This window comes from Pseudophryne corroboree, chromosome 4 (genome assembly GCF_028390025.1).
Source record: "Pseudophryne corroboree isolate aPseCor3 chromosome 4, aPseCor3.hap2, whole genome shotgun sequence".
In the NCBI taxonomy this organism is placed as follows: Eukaryota; Metazoa; Chordata; class Amphibia; order Anura; family Myobatrachidae; genus Pseudophryne; species Pseudophryne corroboree.
Window position 1 is genome coordinate 94,288,428 of NC_086447.1, and position 22,743 is coordinate 94,311,170.

The 22,743-nt window shown below is 47.6% G+C and overlaps 1 protein-coding gene across 1 annotated transcript in view; it reads right to left on the reverse strand.

Annotated features, from left to right (window-relative positions):
* Positions 1-1,960: 1,960 nt before the first annotated feature.
* FKBP1B (FKBP prolyl isomerase 1B) overlaps positions 1,961-22,743 on the reverse strand; it is a 41,684-nt gene continuing 20,901 nt past the window's right edge. Inside the window, exon 2 of the mRNA XM_063915286.1 lies at positions 1,961-4,468. Coding sequence (XP_063771356.1) covers positions 4,340-4,468 — 129 coding nt within the window. The 3' untranslated portion in view covers positions 1,961-4,339. The remainder of the gene's footprint in view (positions 4,469-22,743) is intronic.

Below are 22,743 nucleotides of genomic sequence, written 5' to 3' on the forward strand. Positions count from 1 at the left end.
TACCGGGTCGGTTGCCATAGCAGCGGTGGGGCGCAGCAGGGCGGGGTTGGAGGCGGCACTGGGAGATGAGCTCATCTCCTGCGCCGCCTCTCCCTATGCTGTGAATGGGAACCGTGTCGCATCGACGTGGCTCCCATTCACACTGCACCTGACCCGGTATTCAACCCGGGTATAATCCTTCTTTTATACCGGGTTGAATTACCGGGTCAGGCAATATGCCGTGTCGATACCGGGTTATTTGTGCGATGTGAAAGGGGTATTAGATTTGGGTGTGGTGAGTTAAATCTGCAATCTATATTGCAGTGTAAACATAAAGCTGCCAGTATTTACCCTGCACAGAAACAAAATAACCACCCAAATCTAACTCTCTCTGCACATGTTATATCTGCCCCACCTGCAGTGCACATGGTTTTGCCCAACTGCTAAAAAATGTCCTGCTGCGATCAACTTGGAATTACCCCCCATATCAGGGGAATTCAATTATATTGATTGTTAATCCTAAAGGTGCTGTAAAAGCAGTTGTTTGTTCTTTCATGCAAACGGGTAGCAACTGATTTACCGACGGACACAATACAGACACGGTTGAAATACTGGCATTTATTATGCTGACTGGTTCAAAATGCCAACATACCGACACTTGAAATGCCGACATGACAAAATGCTGACATACGTTTTTAAGGAATTTTTGCCCAAAAACAGACTTGTTCATACTTCATCATCCCAGTGGACCTGGAGGGGGATATGTAATAGTGTGCCGAGCACAGCGAGGCACCGTGCCCGAAGCATGGTGAGCGGACGCGGTACACTTATACCCCTTTCACACCGCACAAATAACCCGGTATTGACCCGGGATATTGCCTTGTCGACACGGGTCGGCATGCGGTGTGAAAGCGCCATTACCGAAATCCCGGGTCACCTAACCCGGCAATTCGATCCGGGAATAAAGCAGTGTTAATCCCGGGTTGAATACCGGGTCAATGGCAGCGTAAACGGGCCCCTGGGTCGATGCGACCCGGGACCCGTTCACTACAACAAAGAGAGGCGGCGCGGAGATGATCTCATCTCCCAGCGCCGCCTCCGCTGCCAGCTCCGCCCTCTGCCGCTACGGCAACCCGCCTGGTATATTGCTGGGTCGGGGAAGCCAGCAACAACTTCCAATGCCGGATCCCAGCTGGGAAGGACCCGTTTCCAATTCCCGGGTGGGATCCGGCATTGGTGGTGTGAAAGGGGTATTAGATGGTGTCCATGTTGACACACAAAAAAACTCATGTCGGTATTTCAACATGTCGGCATTCTGACTATTTCGGCATGTTGAACATGTCAGCATAATGAGTGCCGGTGTTTTGACTGTGTCGGTGTTTTGACTGTCAGTCAATAGCTGTTGGGATTATGACCGTCAGTATTGTGTCCGTCGGTAAACCATACTGAACCCATGCAAACGCAGCCAGTATTTTCTCTGCATGCAAAAATGAAATGGATTTGCGCCCCTTTCAATATCAAATCACTTCTTTTTCTCCCGACTGCCGGTCACATAACTGCATCCCGTTGTAAACTGTTTGAGCAAATACCTGTATAAAGCATTCAGCTACATATATTTGTAAGTGTTAGTTCTTTAATGAAACATTGCGTACACTTGCAGCAATATGTGAATTAACTTTGTTCTCCTGGTTCCATAACTATATATGCAGAATAGAAGGCGCAACTTACAGCTGGGGCTCAGTTTCTTACGAAAAATGGGCCACCATGCCTAAGGAATAAGTGGAGACTACGGACCATCTTGCAACAGATCTTTAAATATTTTACCAGCTCAGGAAATTTGCGCTGATTGCAAACAGTGACATTCCGAGCTCCATTCGCAGTGCTGAAATCAGACATCAGAAACAGACGTGACAGAACCACACTGTATATTGTCAAACTGTAAAAATCAATAAATACAAAAATACAACATGCAAAGCTGTGGAACAGTGAGGTTTTTCTTAAAATTTATTTTTTTTCTCTTATATATATATATATAGATCTGTATATACGAAGTTAAAGGAGAGGCTTCTTTGTTTAGATTAGCAGCAAGCAAGACATACAGGACTGAGTCAGTGTGATACAGCAGGTAACCATTAGCTAATGCCCATTTGTGCACAGAATGCGCGCAGATATTTCCGAGCACCTCCTTCCCTAAGTGTACTGTAAGGCAGTGGGCTGTTTACTTTATTAAAATACATTATTATTTTTTATTTATTTATTGGGTGAGCTATGTCAAATGCAAATTATAAAATCTTACTTCCAGACAGCCCTGCACAGCTTTTAACCCCAAAATTGACCTGTACCTATTTTCCACACAGAGAACAGATGGTGGCCATTTTGTGGGCTGAACCAAATTCACTACGGACTTTTGAGATCACTGTAGCACGAAGCACGAGTTGATAGCACAAATTCTAATGGATGGATTTGAATAGATTTCCCATAGAAAGTACCTTTTTTTCCCCAAACCCTAAATCTTTACCTCGCATTTCATCTTTTGGCTTCATTTAAACCCCCTTCATGGACTTTTACTAACTTGGAACAGGCCCCTATTACAGATTTAGCTTACTTGCCATCTAAAATAAAGCATGGGAAAGATTTTGGACCCTGAGCAAACTTCTTGTCACATCAGTGTCCTGCTTTTACATTCCAAAACGATGGGTGTCCATCCCAGTATGTCTACTTGTGTGTTCACCTGACAAAATGGCTGCCCCCGCTGGGCGCTTGTGACAGAAACCATCTGGAAGGCAGTGCTTAAACAAAATGTACAACTTAGAAATAGTGTAATTGCCAATGTAGCAGATGTTTTTTTCCCGGTGTTTGTTGTATTATTATTATTATAAATTTTTTGTGATTGTTGTATGTTTTTGTTTTGTTTTTTGATCTTTTTTTGGTGATTTTGTGATTGCTGAATCAGTTTTGTTCTTTGCTTATCTTCCTGGAAAGCAACACAGTTTTTAAGCTTCAAGACAAAGAAAAAATCCACAAACACAACTAAAAAAAGTAAAATGACAATAACAGCAATGAAAGCCCCTTATTGGAGCGTTTGAACAATTTTTTTTTTTTTTTTTTTTTTTTCTTTTTGTTGTTGTTTTTATTTTTTCTGGGCTGAGGCCAAGATCTGGGAAGATACTTTGATAGGATTATAGGAAAAAAAAAAACAACAGAACTTAAATAGATTTTATTAGGCCCTTTAAAGAGGCAGTCCCTTTAGCACCAAGTGGCATTTTTCTAAAAGATTTCTTTTTAGATCACCTGTGGCGCAATGTCTCTATAAAATATTCATACAACTCGTTAATCTGTCTGTTACTGTACAACTGTGTCTCCTCGTTTGGTACTGTATATATACAAATATATATATATAAATAAGGAAGAAAAAACACTAAATAATACTAAAACATAAATGGCGTTTATGAAAACAGGAAGTGGCTACCACCAATTCTGGTGTTTCTGCTGTCCTCCCACCATTCCAAACTGGAACTGTGTCCCAGAAATAGTAAACATTTGTTTTTCTCCTGATGCATAAGTTAATATAAAGCAGCTGCTTTAATAAATTAGCAGAGACATTGCCCCCCACTTCAGTGCTGCCTGCATTTCATAAATAAAAGCTTTAATCAAGCAATGAGGGGAAGATAAAAAGTTTTGATGTAACTATATCATTTGTGGAAGTCAACCGCCTAAGTTAGTGTTGTCATTTGATTGTGGCTTTTTGGGACTGCCTCTTTTAGCTGCCGTGAACAGGACTACTTTAAGGTCAAGTGGTTGAGGTTTTCAAGTCTTGTTGGTTTCAAACTGGCCACGCATTACACACATTCATACTTAAGTGACTCTAAGATATTGGCGAGTGAAGGCTCCGCTAATAAGACCACTGGTCTATCACAAACTTATGATTTCCTTTCTTGATCGTCAAAGCTTGTGTACAGTAACTGGGTGGAATGTATCCGATTTGGAAAGACCTCAATGATCTTAAAGTAAGAACTATATCTATGACTATGGAGAGCATGCGGTCAGAGGTGAGTAGGCTCCAGCTGTGTCCATTTCTTGGACCTAACTACTCACCTGGTATCATTACTAAATAAATTGACCACAAATCACTTAAAGCAGTCCTGTCATAACGGTGTTGCCAGAGAAGGCTGCAGTCTGAGCTATTGCAGTCTCCTTTGACAGTGCTAAGGGTTAAGTGTGAAGACTTGTGTGGCCCCTAACTGCTGAAGTGTCTCTTCTCCATCCCACCAACGTCTTCAGCAGTGAGGGTGGCAACAGCTGATAGGAAGAGGAGATTAACGGTTTTGGAGATCTCTTGTCTGCCCGCCCTTTTACATGGTCACTCTATCTTCATAAGCTCCACATCAAAGATCAGGGTAGCATTGGGAGGGATGACTCCTGGGTGGCCCGTGGCTCCGTAGGCAACATCTGGTGTGCAGGTCAACTTTGCACGCTGACCTAAGCTCATCTAAAGACAGAAAGAAAGAAAAGAAAGAAGATAAAAATATAGGATTTTAAATACCTGCCGGTAAATCCTTTTCTCGTAGTCCATAAGGGATATTGGGGACAGATTACTATGATGGGGTATAGACAGGTCCAAAGGAGCCAGTGCACTTTAAATTTCTTCAACTGGGTGTGCTGGCTCCTCCCCTCTATGCCTCCTCCTACAGCTCAGTTATAGGTAAACAGTGCCCCGAAGGAGAATGACATACTTGAGAGAAGGAACATAACAACAAAAAGTGTAGTGAGATTTTCACACCAGCACACCAAACCATAACTTAGCCAGCAACATCTAGCAGCATTAACAGGAACAGGAACACATAACAGAGAACCTACAGAAAGTCACCACACAGAGGCGGGCGCCCAATATCCCTTATTGACTACGAGAAAAGGATTTACCGGTAAGTATTTAAAATCCTATTTTCTCTAGTATCCATAAGGGATATTGGGAACAGATTAGTACGATGGGGATGTCCCAAAGCTTCCAGAACAGGTGGGAACGTGCGGAGACATCTGCAGCACCGCCTGCCCAAACTGGGTATCCTCTTTGGTCAGGGTATCGAACCTGTAGAACTTCACAAAGGTGTTCTTCCCTTACCAGGTAGCAGCTCGGCATAGTTGCAGGGCCGAGACTCCACGGGCAGCCGCCCAGGAGGAGACTACTATTCTTGTACAGTGGGCCTTCAGAGACTGTGGAACAGGTAGGGCTGCCGATGCATAGGCCTGTTGGATAGTAAGCCTAATCCAATGAGCAATGGACTGCTTAGAAGCAGGACAACCCCTTTTTCCGCGCATCATAGAACACGAACAAGGAATCCATCTTTCTGATCCAAGCTGTTTTTTTTAATATACATTTTCAAGGCTTGCACAGAATCCAAAGCCTCCGGAGGAGCAGAAGAGTCAGAACTGGACGGAAATACAATAGGTTGATTCAAGTGAAACGCGGAGACCACCTTCGGCAGGAACTGCTGTCTAGTCCAGAGCTCCGCTCTGTTCTCATAAAATCAAGTATGGACTTTTGCACGACAAGGCCCTCAATTCTGAGACACGCCTAGCAGAAACCAGGTCCAGTAACATCACCATTTTCCACGTGAGGTACTTATCTTCTACTGTCATCAGAGGTTCAAACCAGGAGGACTGTAGAAAACGTAACACCACATCCAGATCCCAAGGTGCCACGAATGGTGGTTATATGTGAAGCACCTCTTGCAAGAAGGTCTGAACTTCCAAGCAAGAGAGCCAAGTTCTTCTGGAAGAAGATGGAAAGAGCTGAAATCTGGACCTTACTGGATCCCAGACGTAAGCCTTTATCCACTCCAGCCTGCAGAAATCGTAGGAACCTTCCCAAGTTTAATTCTGCAGAGGGATAAGTGAGTTCCTCGCACCAAGAGACATGTCTCTGCCAGATATGATGATAGTGTTTTGACGTCACAGGTTTTCTGGCTTGCACCATAGTGGCAATGACCTTTTTGGAAAGCCCTTTGTGAGCTAGGATGTTCCGCTCAACTTCCATGCCGTCAAACAAAGCCGCCGTAGGTCCGGATAGACGAACGGTCCTTGTTGAAGAAGATCCCTTCTTAGCGGTAGAGACCAAGGGTCCTCTACGGACATGCCCAGAAGAGTCGCGTACCACGTTCTTCGGGGCCAATCCGGGGCAATCAAGGTTGCTTCCACTCTTTGATGCCTGATCCGCTTGAGCACCCTTGGGATCAGCGGAATCGGAGGGAACAGGTAGACCAGCTGGTAAGGCCAAGGCGATGTCAGCGCATCCACTGCACTCGCCTGAGGGTCCCTGGTTAGTGACCAATAGCAGCAAAGCTTCTTGTTGAGATGAGAGGCCATCAAGTCGATCTGTGGGTATCCCCACCTGTCGATGATCTGCTGAAACACCTGAGGGTGTAGTCCCCACTTCCCCGGATGGAGGTCGCAGCGACTTAGGAAGTCCGCTTCCCAGTTGTCCACTCCCGGAATGAAGACCGCAGACAGTGCTCTTGCATTTCTTTCTGCCCAGAGGAGTATTCTTGACACTTCTCGCATGCAGGCCTTGCTTTTTGTCCCTCCTTGTCGATTGATGTACGCCACCGCAGTGGTGTTGTCCAACTGCACCTGGATCGCCTGATCCCGGAGTAGAGGGGATGCCTGAATCAGAGCATTGTAGATAACCCGAAGTTCCAGAATGTTGATCGGAAGTAGGGCCTCTTGGGCAGACCACCTGCCCTGGAACTGCGCCTCCTGGGTGACAGCTCCCCATCCTCTCAAACTTGCATCCGTCGTGAGGAGGATCCAATCCTGAATCCCAAAGCGTCAACCTTCCAGCAGGTTGGAAGACTGTAGCCACCACAGGAGAGAGATTCTGGCCTTAGGTGTCAGCCGAATCATCCGGTATATCTGAAGATGGGAACCGGACCACTTGTTCAGGATGTCCAATTGGAACGGTCTGGCATGAAACCTTCCGAATTGAAGTGTCTTGTACGAGGCCACCATCTTTCCCAACAATTTTATGCAAAGATGAATGGAGACTCAAGCAGGTTGGAGCACCATGCGAACCATTTCTTGAAGTGTTCTCACTTTGTCCTCTGGAAGGAACACTTTCTGTGCTACAGTATCCAGTAGCATCCCCAGAAACAGGAGCCGTTGAGACGGTTCCCGGTGGGACTTCCGCAGATTGAGGATCCACCCGTGGAGTGACAGAAGTTGGATAGTGCGATCTATATGGAGCAACAGAAGCTCCCTGGAGCTCGCTTTTATCAGGAGATCGTCCAGGTATGGAATCACATTGACCCCCTGGACCCTGAGTTGAAACATCATTTCCGCCATCACCTTCGTGAACACCCTCGGAGCTGTAGACAGGCCGAAGGGTAACACTTGAAACTGGTAGTGATCGTTCCACAGGGCAAACCTCAGATAGGCCTGATGAATAGGCCAAATTGGGATATGTAGGTAAGTGTCCTTGATATCCAGGGACACTAGGAATTCCTGTTGTTCCAGGCCTGCGATTACCGTTCTCAAAGATTCCATCTTAAATTTGAAAACCTTCAGGTAAGGATTCAAGAACTTCAGATTCAGAATGGATCTCACAGACCCGTCTGGTTTTGGTACTACGGGGGTCATTCCGAGTTGTTCGCTCGCAAGCTGTTTTTAGCAGCTTTGCACATGCTAAGCCGCCGCCTACTGGGAGTGAATCTTAGCTTATCAAAATTGCGAACAAAAGATTAGCAGAATTGCGAATAGACACTTCTTAGCAGTTTCTGAGTAGCTTCAAACTTACTCGGCATCTGCGATCAGTTCAGTGCTTGTCGTTCCTGGTTTGACGTCACAAACACACCCAGCGTTCGCCCAGACACTCCCCCGTTTCTCCAGCCACTCCCGCGTTTTCCCCGGAAACGGTAGCGTTTTTTCGCACACTCCCATAAAACGGCCTGTTTCCGCCCAGAAACACCCACTTCCTGTCAATCACACTCCGATCACCAGAACGAAGAAAAAACCTTGTAATGCCGTGAGTAAAATTCCTAACTGCATAGCAAATTTACTTGGCGCAATCGCACTGCGGACATTGCGCATGCGCATTAGCGACTAATTGCTCCGTTGCGAGAAAAAAAATACAGAGCGAACAACTCGGAATGACCCCCGTCGTCGAACAGACTGGAGTAGTAACCCTGTCTTTGTTGTAGTAGGGGTACTGGAACAATGACCTGGGACTGGACCAACTTGTTTATGGCCAGCAGTAGTGTACCAAGCATATTTTCTAAAGCTGGCAAGCCTGATTTGAAAAATCACTGGGGAGGAGTACCATTGAACTCCAGCTTGTAACCCTGAGAGATAAGGTCCCTTATGAGATCCGGCGACGGCTGGTTTCTTAGGTTTACCTCTGGAGCCTCTAGCTGTGTTGGAGGCCCCTCTGGCCCTAGTTCGAAATCTGGAGGACCGAAAGGACTGAGTAGACGGTCCCGGGTAGGTACGTCTAGCAGGCGGAGCCCCAGAAGGGAGAAATGTAGATTTCCCAGCAGTAGCTTTGGAAATCCATGTGTGCAATTCACCTCCAAAGAGCAATTCACCTGTGAAGGGAAGAGATACCACATTACGTTTGGAGTCAGCATCAGCAATCCACTGACGCAACCATATGGCTCTGCGCGCAGACGCAGCCATAGCCGTGGTCCTAGCATTAATATTGCCAATCTCTTTAAGGGAGTCACAGAGGACTCTCGCCGTGTCCTGAATGTGTTTCAGGAAAGTAACAGTATTAACTAAGGTCATATCACCCGAAAGACCTTCCTTAATTTGATTAGCTCAGGAATGAATTGCATGTGTCATCCAGCAACCTGCAATGACCGGCCTTTGAGCAACACCTGCAGCAATGTAAATAGATTTCAGAGTGGTCTCAATTTTCCTATATGCCGGGTCCTTTACTGTAAAGGAGCCCGGAGCAGGGAGTACCACCTTTTTAGAAAGACGAGAGACTGAGACGTCTACTGCTGGAGACTCTTCCCAGAATTTACTGCCTTCAGGGGCAAAGGGGAATGTATGCAAAAATCGTTTTGACAATTGATATTTCTTGTCTGGATTCTTCCAGGCTATTTTAAATAAGTCATCTAATCAGGAAATATGACTGTCAGTTTGTCTTGTGGGAGGAAAAATGACTGCTGTGTAGTGGCATCCTCCATGGGAGCTTTAACTTATCCCTAATAGCCAATATGAGGGGTTCTATACCCTGGGTAGGGGTGGAATCCCCACTTATGGGGTCCACATCATCCCCATCATCCTGTATATCATCATCAGTAACTGATAGGAGTGCAGGTAGAGCACATTTTTGTGTACCTGCAGTAGACGGGGGGGTTTAGCAGCTAGACTTGCTACTGCTTGTTGCAGTTCCTGAGTCTTATTTGCATTTGCAGTGAGCTGTGATGACATTTCAAACATCATACTTTTTGGGGGGGGGGAGGGGGGGGGGCCTCAGGACTCTCCCCCACATTAAAATCAGCATTCTGAGATGGCTGACTACACTGCTCACATGATATGGAGCTAGATGAACTAGGAGAGAATCTAACATTACATACACTGAATACAGGTTGAGTCTCCCTTATCCAAAATGCTTGGGACCAGAGGTATTTTGGATATCAGATTTCTCCGTATTTTGGAATAATTGCATACCATAATGAGATATCATGGTGATGGGACCTAAAGCTAAGCACAGAATGCATTTATGTTACATATACACCTTATACACACAGCCTGAAGGTCATTTTAGCCAATATTTTTTATAACTTTGTGCATTAAACAAAGTGTGTGTACATTCACACAATTCATTTATGTTTCATATACACCTTATACACAAAGCCTGAAGGTCATTTAATACAATATTTTTAATAACTTTGTGTATTAAACAAAGTTTGTGTACATTGAGCCATCAAAAAACAAAGGTTTCACTATCTCACTCTCACTCAAAAAAGTCTGTATTTCGGAATATTTGGATATGGAATACTCAACCTGTAACTTCTGTTTTACCATGTTGAAGTAGAAAACAGAATACACACACAAAACATATATATATTACAAGCCTGCCCTATTGCATGTGAGAGGAGACACAGGAGAGAGAACCCTAGCGCACCCAGCGCTGTGCAGCCCCAGTGAGGCTGTCAGTGTTTTTGTGTAAACAACAGTGAGACTGTAATATGGGAAATCCCTTAGAGCAGAGGTTCCCAAACTGTGTGCCGTGGCTCCCTGGGGTGCCTCGGGACACTTGCAGGGGTGCCCTGGGTTGGTGGTCCAGGACCAATTCAAATTATTCATGGTCAATGTAATAGGCAAAACCAGTGCTGGTGGCTGCCAGTCATAAAATATGTGGCCAAACAGAAGCAAATCTTGTCCCTTACCACACAACTGACCCTAAGGATGACATATAAACGCGATCTACTTGATGTAATATTTCTTTCTAAATTTCTCAATAAGAAAATTTTTGGCCTAGGGGTGCCGTGAAAAAAATTCTGATATTCTAGGGCGCCGTGATTCAAAAAAGTTTGGAAACCACTGCCTTAGAGGGATGGTAGATGCTAGATTCAAGTGGCCTAAGGGACATTTTACCTCAGGGGGAGGAGTCACGACACAAGGGGGAGGAGCTAGGCCAGCAGGATAGTTCCTCTACTATCCACGCCACTAACTATTACCTTTAGTAATCAGGTGGCGAGCCCGAAGCGTGGCGAGCGAAGCGCGGCGAGCAAAGCAAGGGTACTTTTCGATTACCCTGTTCGGCCGTAGCTCCTCCCCCTGGTGACGTGTCTCCTCCCCTAGTGACGTCAGAAGGTCCCACTCCGATTTAGAACCAACTTTAGAGGGATGTTACTTGTGCACAGATATAGTGGCTCTCCCCTTCTACACCCGGTACCAGCGATCCAGGGACTGATATGGAGGAGCTGTGAGGCTGCTGCTGCTGCTATGCAGAGATAGGCGCCAAAATGCCGCTGAGCCCGCTCTCGTGTAGCTCCGCCCCCCACCATGGCACCGGAGCTACCTTTGAATATTTATACGTCTCCTAGTGTATGTAGCCTCACATAAATGCTTGGTACAACGTTTATATTAGCCAGTCTCATTAAGGGGCTACAGCGGGTCCCCCCAGGAGAGACCCGTACTCCTCACCCGCGCTTCTGCCGCACAGTGAACCGGGGGACCCCCCTAGCGGGGCCCCCAGTTGGTACTCACCACCGATGATCACTTTCAGGCAGTGTTAGGGGTGTGCGGCATGCTGTGGTTGCGACAGCCAAGGCGCCATGCCCCGCTGAACAAACAGCCGCTCAGGACGGTGGTCCTGCAGCGGGGAATCGGCTCTGCACCTCAAGAGGCCGGTGACCGTTCCCTACCTAACTCCCACAGTGCAGGTATGCTGTTGCCCAAACAGCATACCGAAAGAAATAAAACTTTAAAAGAAATTGAAGAAAAACTCTGGAGCTTGCAAAGTGTGCATCCTCTCCTGAGGGCACTTGTTTCTAAACTGAGCTGTAGGAAGAGGCATTGAGGGGAGAAGCCAGCACACCTAGTGAAGAAATTTAAAGTACACTGGCTCTTTTGGACCCATCTGTACCCCATCGTACTAATCTGTCCCCAATATCCCTTATGGATGCTAGAGAAAAGATAGATATTTAGTCAAACTGCATCTTTTCAGATTAATTTGGGGGAGATTTATCAAATCATGGCAAATGATAATGTTCCAACCAATCAGTTTCTGTCATTTTACAGGCTGTGCTAGAAAAAGAGCAGAAGCGGATTGGTTGGTGATTTATCCCTCTTCACTTCATCGCTCTCCAAGATTTGCTAACTCTCCCCTTTATAAGGAAAGTAGGCCCTACTGGATGAAATAGCCAAGATGACACATGGAAGTTCATTAGTTAAAAATGTTAATTTGTTAACTAGACTACTTGGCTTACACGCAAAGGTCACTACGTTGTGCATGCGCACTCTAGGTTACACTGGCGATATTGCTCTGCGGTTGGCGACTTTTAGTGTACAGCGCATGCGCGGACACAAATTTACTCTTTATTGCGTATGTCCATCCTATTCTGATCTGGGCAGCACTTGGCTGTATCTCTCTTTCCGTGAAACAGGACGTTTCCGGGGTGGGGACAATGTGATCGCACAAAGCCACCCTGATGTGGGAGTGTCAGAGTGCCGTGGGCATTTATGAAATGCCCACAGCGAGCCGACAAGGGTCTTTCTAGCGCTCACAACGATGCCGGCATACTGGCGGGCGGGATGCCGCTGTTGGTATCTTGACAGCCGGTATCCTGGCCGCCGGTAAATAGTATGTATTCCCTTTACGACATATACACAGATGATATACAGATCAGACAGTGTAACCAGTAAAACAGAGGAATCATTACTGCCTACAGTGTTACGGCCTTATTCAAGGATTTTATTCATCTTTGTAAAACTACACCCAAAATGAAATTTGGTATTTATGATAAGAATTCTTCTCAAACAGCCAATCACGCCCAGGAACGTGTCAGAGAGGCCCAGCTGATCAATGGTTTGTCTACCATGACGAGAGGAGACCACAATGGCTGAGAGGGACGACTGGTGCTGCCTGTTTGGGAGGAGCTACAGTGACCGACAATGGTCCACTCACTGGTGTTCCACAGGGTACGCCATCTGTAGTGATGTTTTGTCAAGGATCGAGAACAGCTGTGGAGCAGTGCCTGAGACAAACTCGTAACATGTACAGCTGCTCCGGGTTGATATATCTTTCAGCAGTATTCTAAAATAGGACTTTGGTTACCTACCGGTAAATCCTTTTCTCGTAGTCCGTAGAAGATGCTGGGGTCCACATTAGTACCATGGGGTATAGACGGGTCCACCAGGAGCCATTGGCACTTTAAGAGTTTGACAGTGTGGGCTGGCTCCTCCCTCTATGCCCCTCCTACCAGACTCAGTCTAGAAACTGTGCCCGAGGAGACGGACATCTGCGAGAGAAGGATTTAACACAGATAGTGGCGAGATTCACACCAGCTCACACATACAAGGCACATCAAGCTAACTAGCTTGAAAAACTCAGCAACTGCTGAAACATTACTTACCAAGTTACAATGCAGTACATAACTAACCAAAGTAGTACTGAACCAGATAACGGTTGCAGGAAAACGAAGCGCTGGGCGGGCGCCCAGCATCCTCTACGGACTACGAGAAAAGGATTTACCGGTAGGTAACCAAAATCCTATTTTCTCTTACGTCCTAGAGGATGCTGGGGTCCACATTAGTACCATGGGGGATGTACCAAAGCTCCCAGAACGGGAGGGAGAGCGCAGAGGCTCCTGCAGAACTGATTGACTGAACATCAGATCATCAGAGGCCAAAGTATTGAACTTGTAGAACTTAGCAAACGTATTCGGCAAAGTTGTAACGCCGAGACACCCCGGGCAGCTGCCCAGGAAGAACTCACCTTACGAGTAGAGTGGGCCTTAACAGATTTTGGACACGGCAATCCTGCCATAGAATACGCATGCTGGATAGTGAACCTGATCCAGCGAGAGATCGTCTGCCTAGAAGTAGGACACCCAATTTTCTTGGGATCATACAGGACAAACAGAGAGTCCAAATTTCTGTGACGAGCAGTCCTCTTCACATATTTTTTCAGAGCCCTAACAACATCCAAGGACTTTCATGTCCGGAGCTCAGCTCTATCTTCAAGCAGAAGCTAAGGCCAACAAAGTGACCGCCTTTCACGTAAGAAACTTGACCCCTACCTCCTGTAGAGGCTCGAACCAATCCGATTGGAGGAACTGTAACACCACATTAAGATCCCAGGGCGCCGTAGGCACAAAGGGAGGCTGGATGTGTAGAACCCCTTTCAGAAAAGTCTGAACCTCAGGGAGGGAAGCAAACTGTTTCTGGAAGAAAATGGATAAGGCCGAAACCTGGAACTTTATGGATCCCAACGTCAGGCCCATATCCACACCAGTTGAAACTCCACCGTAGGAAACTTCTTGGACTCACACCAAGATACATATTTTTTCCAAATACAATGGTAATGTTTAGACGTTACTCCCTTCCTAGCCTGTATCAGGGTAGGAATAACCATGTTTGGAATGCCCTTCCGAGCTAATATCTGGCGTTCAACTTCCATGCCGTCAAACGTAACCGCGGTAAGTCTTGATAAGCGAACGGCCCCTGCTGCACCAGGTCCTCCCGAAGAGGAAGAGGCCTCGGCTCTTCTAGCAGTAGATCCAGAAGATCCGCGTACCAAGCCCTTCTTGGCCAGTCCGGAGCAATGAGGATTGCCGCCACGGCTTGCGGGTCCCTCGACCTGGAACAATACCGCCGAAGCTTCTTGTTGAGACGAGAGGCCATCATGGCTATTTGAGGTACACCCCAAAGATCTGTTACCTCTGTGAACACCTCCGGATGGAGTCCCCACTCTCCTGGATGGATATAGTTTCTGCTGAGGAAGTCCGCTTCCCAGTTGTCTACTCCAGGAATGAAGATTGCTGACAGCGGCAACGCGTGTTTTTCTGCCCAGAGGATGATTTTTGTTACCTCTGACATTGCAGCTCTGCTCTTCGTTCCACCCTGTCGGTTTATGTAAGCCACCGTCATTACATTGTCCGACTGCACTTGAATGGCTCGATCTCGCAGATGATTGGCCGCTTTGAGAAGACCGTTGTACACGGCTCTTAGTTCCAGAATGTTTATTGGAAGGCTGGATTCCAGGCTTGACCACCTTCCTTGGAAGGTTTCCCACTGAGTGACTGCGCCCCAGCCCCGAAGACTTGCATCCGTGGTTAGAAGGATCCAGTACTGAATCCCGAACCTGCGGCCCTCCAGAAGGTGAGGTAGTTGTAGCCACCAGAGTAGTGAAATCCTGGCTTTCGGCGACAGACGTATTCTCTTGTGCATGTGTAGATGAGATCCCGACCACTTGTCCAGGAGATCTAGTTGGAAGGGACGAGCATGAAACCTTCCATACTGTAGAGCCTCGTAAGAGGCCACCATCTTCCCCAGAAGGCGAATGCACTGATGAACCGAAACCCGGGCTGGCTTCAGGACATCCCGGACCGATGTTTGAATCACCAACGCTTTCTCCTCTGGCAGAAACACCCTCTGCACCGTGTCGAGGATCATTCCCAGAAAAGACAATCTCCTTGTCGGCTCTAAATGTGACTTTGGAAGGTTCAGGATCCAACCGTGTTCCCTGAGGAAATGAGTCATGAGAGCAATGGACTGCAACAACGTCTGCCTGGACGATGCCTTTATCAGCAGATCGTCTAGATATGGGATTATGTTCACCCCCTGCCTGCGGAGGAGAACCATCATCTCTGCTATCACCTTGGTGAACACTCTCGGTGCTGTGGATAGGCCGAATGAAATTGATAGTGACTGTCTAACAGTGCAAATCTGAGGTAAGCCTGGTGCGGCAGCCAAATCGGAATGTGGAGGTACGCATCCTTGATATCCAGGGACACCAGGAACTCTCCCTCCTCCAAACTGGAAATCACTGCTCTGAGAGACTCCATTTTGAATTTGAACACCTTCAGGTACGGGTTCAACGATTTCAAGTTCAAAATTGGTCTGACCGAACCATCCGGTTTCGGTACCACGAAAAGGTTTGAATAATAACCCTTGTTTTGCATATGAGGTGGAACTGGGACAATGACCTGTGACTTTTCCAATTTTAGAATGGCTTCCTGTAGGATAGCTCTGTCTGTCAGCAAAGCTGGCAAGCATGACTTGAAGAAACGGTGAGGCGGGAGGTCTTGAAACTCCAGTCTATACCTCTGGGACACAATATCCTGTACCCAGGGATCCAGGCCGGACGACACCCAGACGTGTTGAAACGTCTCTCTCGCACCCACCAGCCCGTCCTTCAGGCTTTGCGGTCCATCATCATGCTGAGGATTTTGAGGAACCAGAAGCAGGTCTCTGGTCCTGGGAGCCTGTGGGTGCAGGCTTTTTGGATTTTGCACGACCACCACTAAAGAAAGTGGTAGGAGGCTTGGACTTTTTTGCCTTATCGGTCCGAAAAGGACTGCGGTACAGCAGAACAAAATGGTTTCTTCATAGAAGGTGTAGCAGAGGGGAGGAAAGGTGACTTTCCCGCGGTTGCCGTGGAAATCCACGCATCCAACGCTTCCCCAAATAGAGCCTGACCTGTATAGGGCCACAAATAGAGCCTGACCTGTGTAGGGCCCCAAATAGAGCCTGACCTGTGTAGGGCCCCAAATAGAGCCTGACCTGTGTAGGGTAGGTTCTCCACACTTCTGCTGGATTCCACGTCTGCAGACCATTGGCGTAGCCAGTGTCCCCTGCGAGCTGATACCGACATGGAAGATATCCACGCAGTCAGCGTACCCAGGTCCTTCATGGATTCCACCATGAACCCCGCAGAATCCTGTATGTTACGTAAAAACAATTCAATGTCACTTCTATCCATTGTATCCAAATCCTCTAGTAATGTGCCTGACCACTTTACTATGGCTTTAGAAATCCATGCACAGGCAATAGTGGGCCTTAACGCCACTCCTGAAGCAGTTTAAATGGATTTGAGCGTAGCGCCAATTTTACGATCAGCCGGTTCTTTTAACGCGGTAGATCCATGGACAGGTAAAACCACCTTTTAGACAGTCTGGAGACAGAAGCGTCAACTATGGGTGGGTTTTCAAATTTTTTCCTATCTTCCTCAGGGAAGGGAAAAGCAACCAGAACCCTTTTTGGGTTTCTGGAGTTTTTTCTCCGGGTTTTCCCAGGATTTTTCAAATCTAGCGTTTAATTCTTTAGACGCAGGGAAGGTTAGCGAAGCTTTCTTATGATCTGTGAAGTAAGCCTCCTCAACCTGCTCAGGTGTTGTGTCAGTAATATTTAACACATCTCTAATGGCCTCAATCATGAGCTGCACCCTATTAGCAAGGGATGCCGCTCCCCTCAGCACATCCCCATCACTGTCTGCCGTGTCAGAGTCGGTATCCGTGTCATCTTGCATAATTTGGGCAAGTGCACGTTTCTGTGGGAACATGCTAGGGGATTTTGCAGGAAGAGGAACAGAGCCTGACCAAACTGCAATAGATTTCAACACCTGAATTTCAGTCTCAGTATTAGCTACCCTAGCAGAGATCTGAGAGATCATTCCTTTGATAGAGGTTGACCACTCAGGCTCAACAATAGGGATCTGAGATAAAGCATTACAATCCGGTGTACATGGAATGGATCCCTCTTCTGCAGCATATGACATCTCCCTAGACATGGTAATGGGAGATAACACCACACACACGGAAATGTCAGACACAATTTCCCCCCAAGTATGCCATAGAGAGACACAGAGATTGGAGCCAACCCACACACAGCGCTTTCTGAGGTAGAATAAATAAGACTACCAGCGCTATCTGTGTGACCTAATAGACTACACAGACTGTACACCGCATCTCCCCCCCCCCCTTCTACAATCCCCTGGTACCGCACAGGATAGCTGGAGTTGCTTGGAGAGACAGCTCTCCCTGTCAGCGTCTCTTGTACAGGAACTGCAGGCATTTCACACTGGCTCCCCGCTTGCCAGGGGGGGCGGTGACTAACTCGCCACCGAAGTCTTCTGGCTCTGTAAGGGGGTGGCGGTGTGCTACGGGAGTGAGCGGTCGCCTGGAGCGGCTAACGATCAGCATCCTCAGGAGCTTATGTCCTGTCAGCGGAGATAGTGGCTCAGACCCCGCAGGGCGGACACTACTCCCCCCCTTAGTCCCACGAAGCAGGGAGGCTGTTGCCAGCAGCCTCCCTGTAAAATAATAAACACTAAAAAAAACTTTTACTAGAGAAACTCTGGAGAGCTCCCCTAGCTGTGACCGGCTCCTCCGGGCACATTTTCTAAACTGAGTCTGGCAGGAGGGGCATAGAGGGAGGAGCCAGCCCACACTCTCAAACTCTTAAAGTGCCAGTGGCTCCTAATGGACCAGTCTATACCCCATGGTACTAATGTGGACCCCAGCATCCTCTAGGACGTAAGAGAAAAATAGTAAAAATATTTGTCCTCACGCCTCCCCTCCCCCCACCTACGCTGCCCACACACCTACCCTCCTGCCACCTATAAATCCACACTAATGCCCCCACACACCTACCCTCCTCCCACCTACACTGCCCACACTAATGCCCACACATTCCTACCCTTCTCCCACCTATCCTATCTACACACCTACCCTCCTCCCACCTACATTATCCACACAAATGCCCCCACACTACCCTCCTCCCACTTATACTATCCACACTAATGCCTCCACACACGTACCCTCCTCCCACCTACATTGTCAACACTAATGCCCCCACACCTCCCCTCCCCCACACACATACCCTTCTCCCACCTACGCTACCCAAACTAATGCCCCCTCACACCTACCCTCCCCTTACCTACCAGATCCACACTAATTCCCCATCACATCTACCCTCTCCCCACCTACCAGATCCACACTAATGTCCCCTCATGCCTCCCCTCTTTCCACAATAACTATGCTATCCATTAATGTCCCACATACCTACCCTTCTCCCACCTACGTATCCACACTAGTGCCCCCTCACACCTACCCTATCCACACTAATGCCCCTATACACCTACCCTCCTCCCACCTACACTATCCACAAAAATACCCCACACACCTACCCTCCCCACCTAGGACACCCACACTAATGTTCCTTCATACCTCCCCTCTTCCCACACTAATGCCCCATCACACCTACCCTCCCCCATCTACCCTATCCACACTAATGCCCCATCACACCTACCCTCCCCATCTACCCTATCCACACTAATGCCCCCTCACGCCTACCCTCCTTCCACCTACGCTATCCACACTAATGCCACCTCACAGCTACCCTATCCACACTACTGCACCCACACCCCTACCCTCCTCCCACCTATTCTACCCACTAATGCCCCCACACACCTACCCTTCTCCCAGCTATATTACTCACACCTACATTCCCCCACACCTACACTATACCCACACTAATGCCCCCTCACACCTACACATCTCCAACCTATAGTACCCCACACTAATGCACCTTCACATCTACCCTTCTCCCAGCTATTCTAACCACACTAATGCCCCCGCACACCTACCCTACTTCAACTTACGCTATCCACACTAAAGGGGGTCATTGAGATGTGATCGCTGGGCTGCTACTTTTGCTGTCCTGCGTTCAGATAGTCGCCGCCTACAGGGGGAGTGTATATTTGCAGCGCAAGTGTGCGATCCTATGTGTACGCCGAGCTGCTAAAATCCACTGTATGCAGTCTCTGCGCAGCCCAGGACTTACTCCTACAGTGTGATCACATCAGGCTGATAGGGGCTGGAGCGGACGTCAGACACCCTCCCTGAAAACGCTTGGACACACCTGCGTTTTTCCTGACACTCCCAGTAAACGGTCAGTTACCACCCACAAACGGCCTCCTCCTGTCAATCACCTTGCAAATGCGTGTGCCAATTGAATTTTCGCATCATCCCATCGCTGGCCGGCGATGCCCGCTGTAGTTGTCCAACGCGCCCACTGTGCACAGCAGCGATCAGATCTGAATGACCCCCAAAGTCCCACACACATTACCCACACACCTATACTACTCAGACTGGTACACCCTCACACCTATACTGCCCACACTAATGCCCCCAGACACCAACCTTACTCTCACCTATACTACCCACACTAATACACCCTCACACTATCCTCCTCCCATCTATGCTACCCACATTAATGTACCCTCACACCTACATTCCCCCCACCTATAAGACCAACACTTCCCCCTCATAACTACCCTTCTCCCACCTACACTATACCCACACTAATGCCCCCTCACATCTACACTACCCACACTATCGCACCCTCACACTATCCTCCTCCCATCTATGCTACCCACATTAATGTACCCTCACACCTACATTCCCCCCACCTATAAGACCAACACTTCCCCCTCATAACTACCCTTCTCCCACCTACACTATACCCACACTAATGCCCCCTCACACCTACACTACCCACACTATCGCACCCTCACACTATCCTCCTCCCATCTATGCTACCCACATTAATGTACCCTCACACCTACATTCCCCCCACCTATAAGACCAACACTTCCCCCTCATAACTACCCTTCTCCCACCTACACTATACCCACACTAATGCCCCCTCACATCTACACTACCCACACTATCGCACCCTCACACTATCCTCCTCCCATCTATGCTACCCACATTAATGTACCCTCACACCTACATTCCCCCCACCTATAAGACCAACACTTCCCCCTCATAACTACCCTTCTCCCACCTACACTATACCCACACTAATGCCCCCTCACACCTACACTACCCACACTATCGCACCCTCACAATTACCCTCCTCCCAACTACAATATACCCACACCAAAGCCTTCTCACAAGCACCCTCTTCCCATCTATGATTTTCATGCCTACAGTACTTCCACTAGTGTCCCATGACAGCTGCCCCGTTTCATGGATACAACTACTAAAATGTAGGGGGATACTCATTAAAATATCCTGCTGGCTCCAATATAATTGGAACTATTATTATCAGTTACTTATATAGCACCAGCATAGTCCATTGTGCATTACAATTAGGAACAAAACCATAATAAAACAAGACAGACATAGAGGTAAGAGGGCCCTGCTAGCGAGCTTACAATCTACATGTCATTAACCACTTGCCTGGCATGGTCGCATCAAATGCGACCATGCAGATAGTGTTAGCAACGGCAGGGAAGATAAACTTCCCTCCGCTGCTGCTGTCAGAGGGACCGGAAGGTCCCTCTGCCCCCCACACACTCCCCCTGTGTGATCGGCAGCACGGCAGGATCCCCCCACTCCAGCAGCTGCAGACAATGGCAGCCGCTGGGGAGTGTAAATTGACCCTCCCAAGCCACCCCTAGAACCCCCCTGTATACCTGCAGGCTGTCCTGGCTTTCAAAATGAAAGCCGCGATGGTCGCGATGTTCCTGATGTTCCGATGTTCACGATTGCTGTTTCAATGTTTGGGGAAAAAAAGAAAAAAAACATTTTTTCCCTTTTTTTTTTTTTTTAAACTAAATTCATTTGGGATAGGGTTAAATTCATGTTCTTCACTCATAAAAAACCCCGACAATTTCGGAGTGGTTTTCGGCAAAATAAATCGTCAGTTAAGTGGTTAAGGGACTACAGTCTACTTTATTTTATTCACCCGTTAAACTGCGTGCTTTGGGGGTCATTCCAAGTTGTTCGCTCGTTGCCGATTTTCGCAACGGACCTTAAGGCAAAAATGCGCATGCGCATGGTTCGCAGTGCGCATGCGGTAAGTATTTTAGCACAAAACTTAGTAGATTTACTCACGTCCGAACGAAGAATTTTCATCGTTGAAGTGATTGGAGTGTGATTGACAGGAAGTGGGTGTTTCTGGGCGGAAACTGACCGTTTTCTGGGAGTGTGCGGAAAAACGCAGGCGTGCCAGGATAAAACGCGGGAGTGTCTGGCCGAACGCAGGGCGTGTTTGTGACGTCAAACCAGGAACGAAACTGGCTGAGCTGATCGCAGTGTAGGAGTAAGTCTCGAGCTACTCAGAAACTGCTAAGAATTATTTAATCGCAATTCTGCTAATCTTTCGTTCGCTATTCTCCTAACCTAAGATACACTCCCAGAGGGCGGCGGCCGAGCTGCTAAAAGCAGCTAGCGAGCGATCAACTCGGAATGAGGGCCTTTAGCTTTATAGTAGGGGAGATAGCACTTTACTATTACGTGGTAACACTCCTTAGCACGGGTTTGTAAGATGCCAGTGACTGCATGCTTACATATGTGTGCATACAGGACACAGACAACAGAGGGCGCTGTTATACATCCCACAGCCTCCCGTTCTGTAGAGAAGCCATGCAATGATGCTGTAGGTGGCCACTTCTTATTTTACACATGGTTTTCCCTGCGAGCGAATAATCCCTGCTAGTCGGCATGGCGACTGTCGGGATTCTCAGGGGGCGGGATGCAGGGGAGGTATTGAGACCGTCGGTCTCCTTAGCTATTGCGGGACAGCCATCGCAGTATGCCCTGCCGCACAGAGGCTAGAACACGTAAGCCTCCGTTATAAAAGTGCCCTAGAAGCTGATCAACCCATATGATTCACATGCTGTCAGATTATGACGGCGCTGGGATGGAAATACACAAGAATGAATAGAGGGGGCCGTAAAATGTTTTATATTGAGATTTGAAAATAGAAGCTTCATTTTTAGCACTGCCAGTTTGGGTACAGCAACCGAGCTCACATCTCTAAACATATAAGATAATGATGTTCTTCCTCACTGACCAGCAAGCACCAGGATCAAGCCTGATGCCTGGGAAACCAACGTGAAGGAAGCAGCTTTATAATCCATGTACTTGTGGTTCTTGTTAAATGATCTAATATAGATGAAAGCTGCTCAACAATTTCCACAAAACTTCCCTATATTAAAAAGGAAATGTACCCAGTCTGCCAGGGGTGTGGTATTATATGTTGACCATCTTACCTAGTGACTTACCTGCCTTTTATGTCTGCAGCAGCTCCAGCGTGGCTTCCAGGTCCCGGCGATCATGTGACTTTCACATGCAGGTCAGAGCTGTTCTGGTGAGTATTTCTCCGCTCTGCCTAATCCCTATCCTTAACCTTTCCTCTAGTACCTAAGTAACCTAACCAAGTGGTTCCCAACCTCAAGTACCCCCAACAGATCCTATTTTCCAGGTCACCCAGAAGTTGAACAGGTGTATTCATTACTCACTG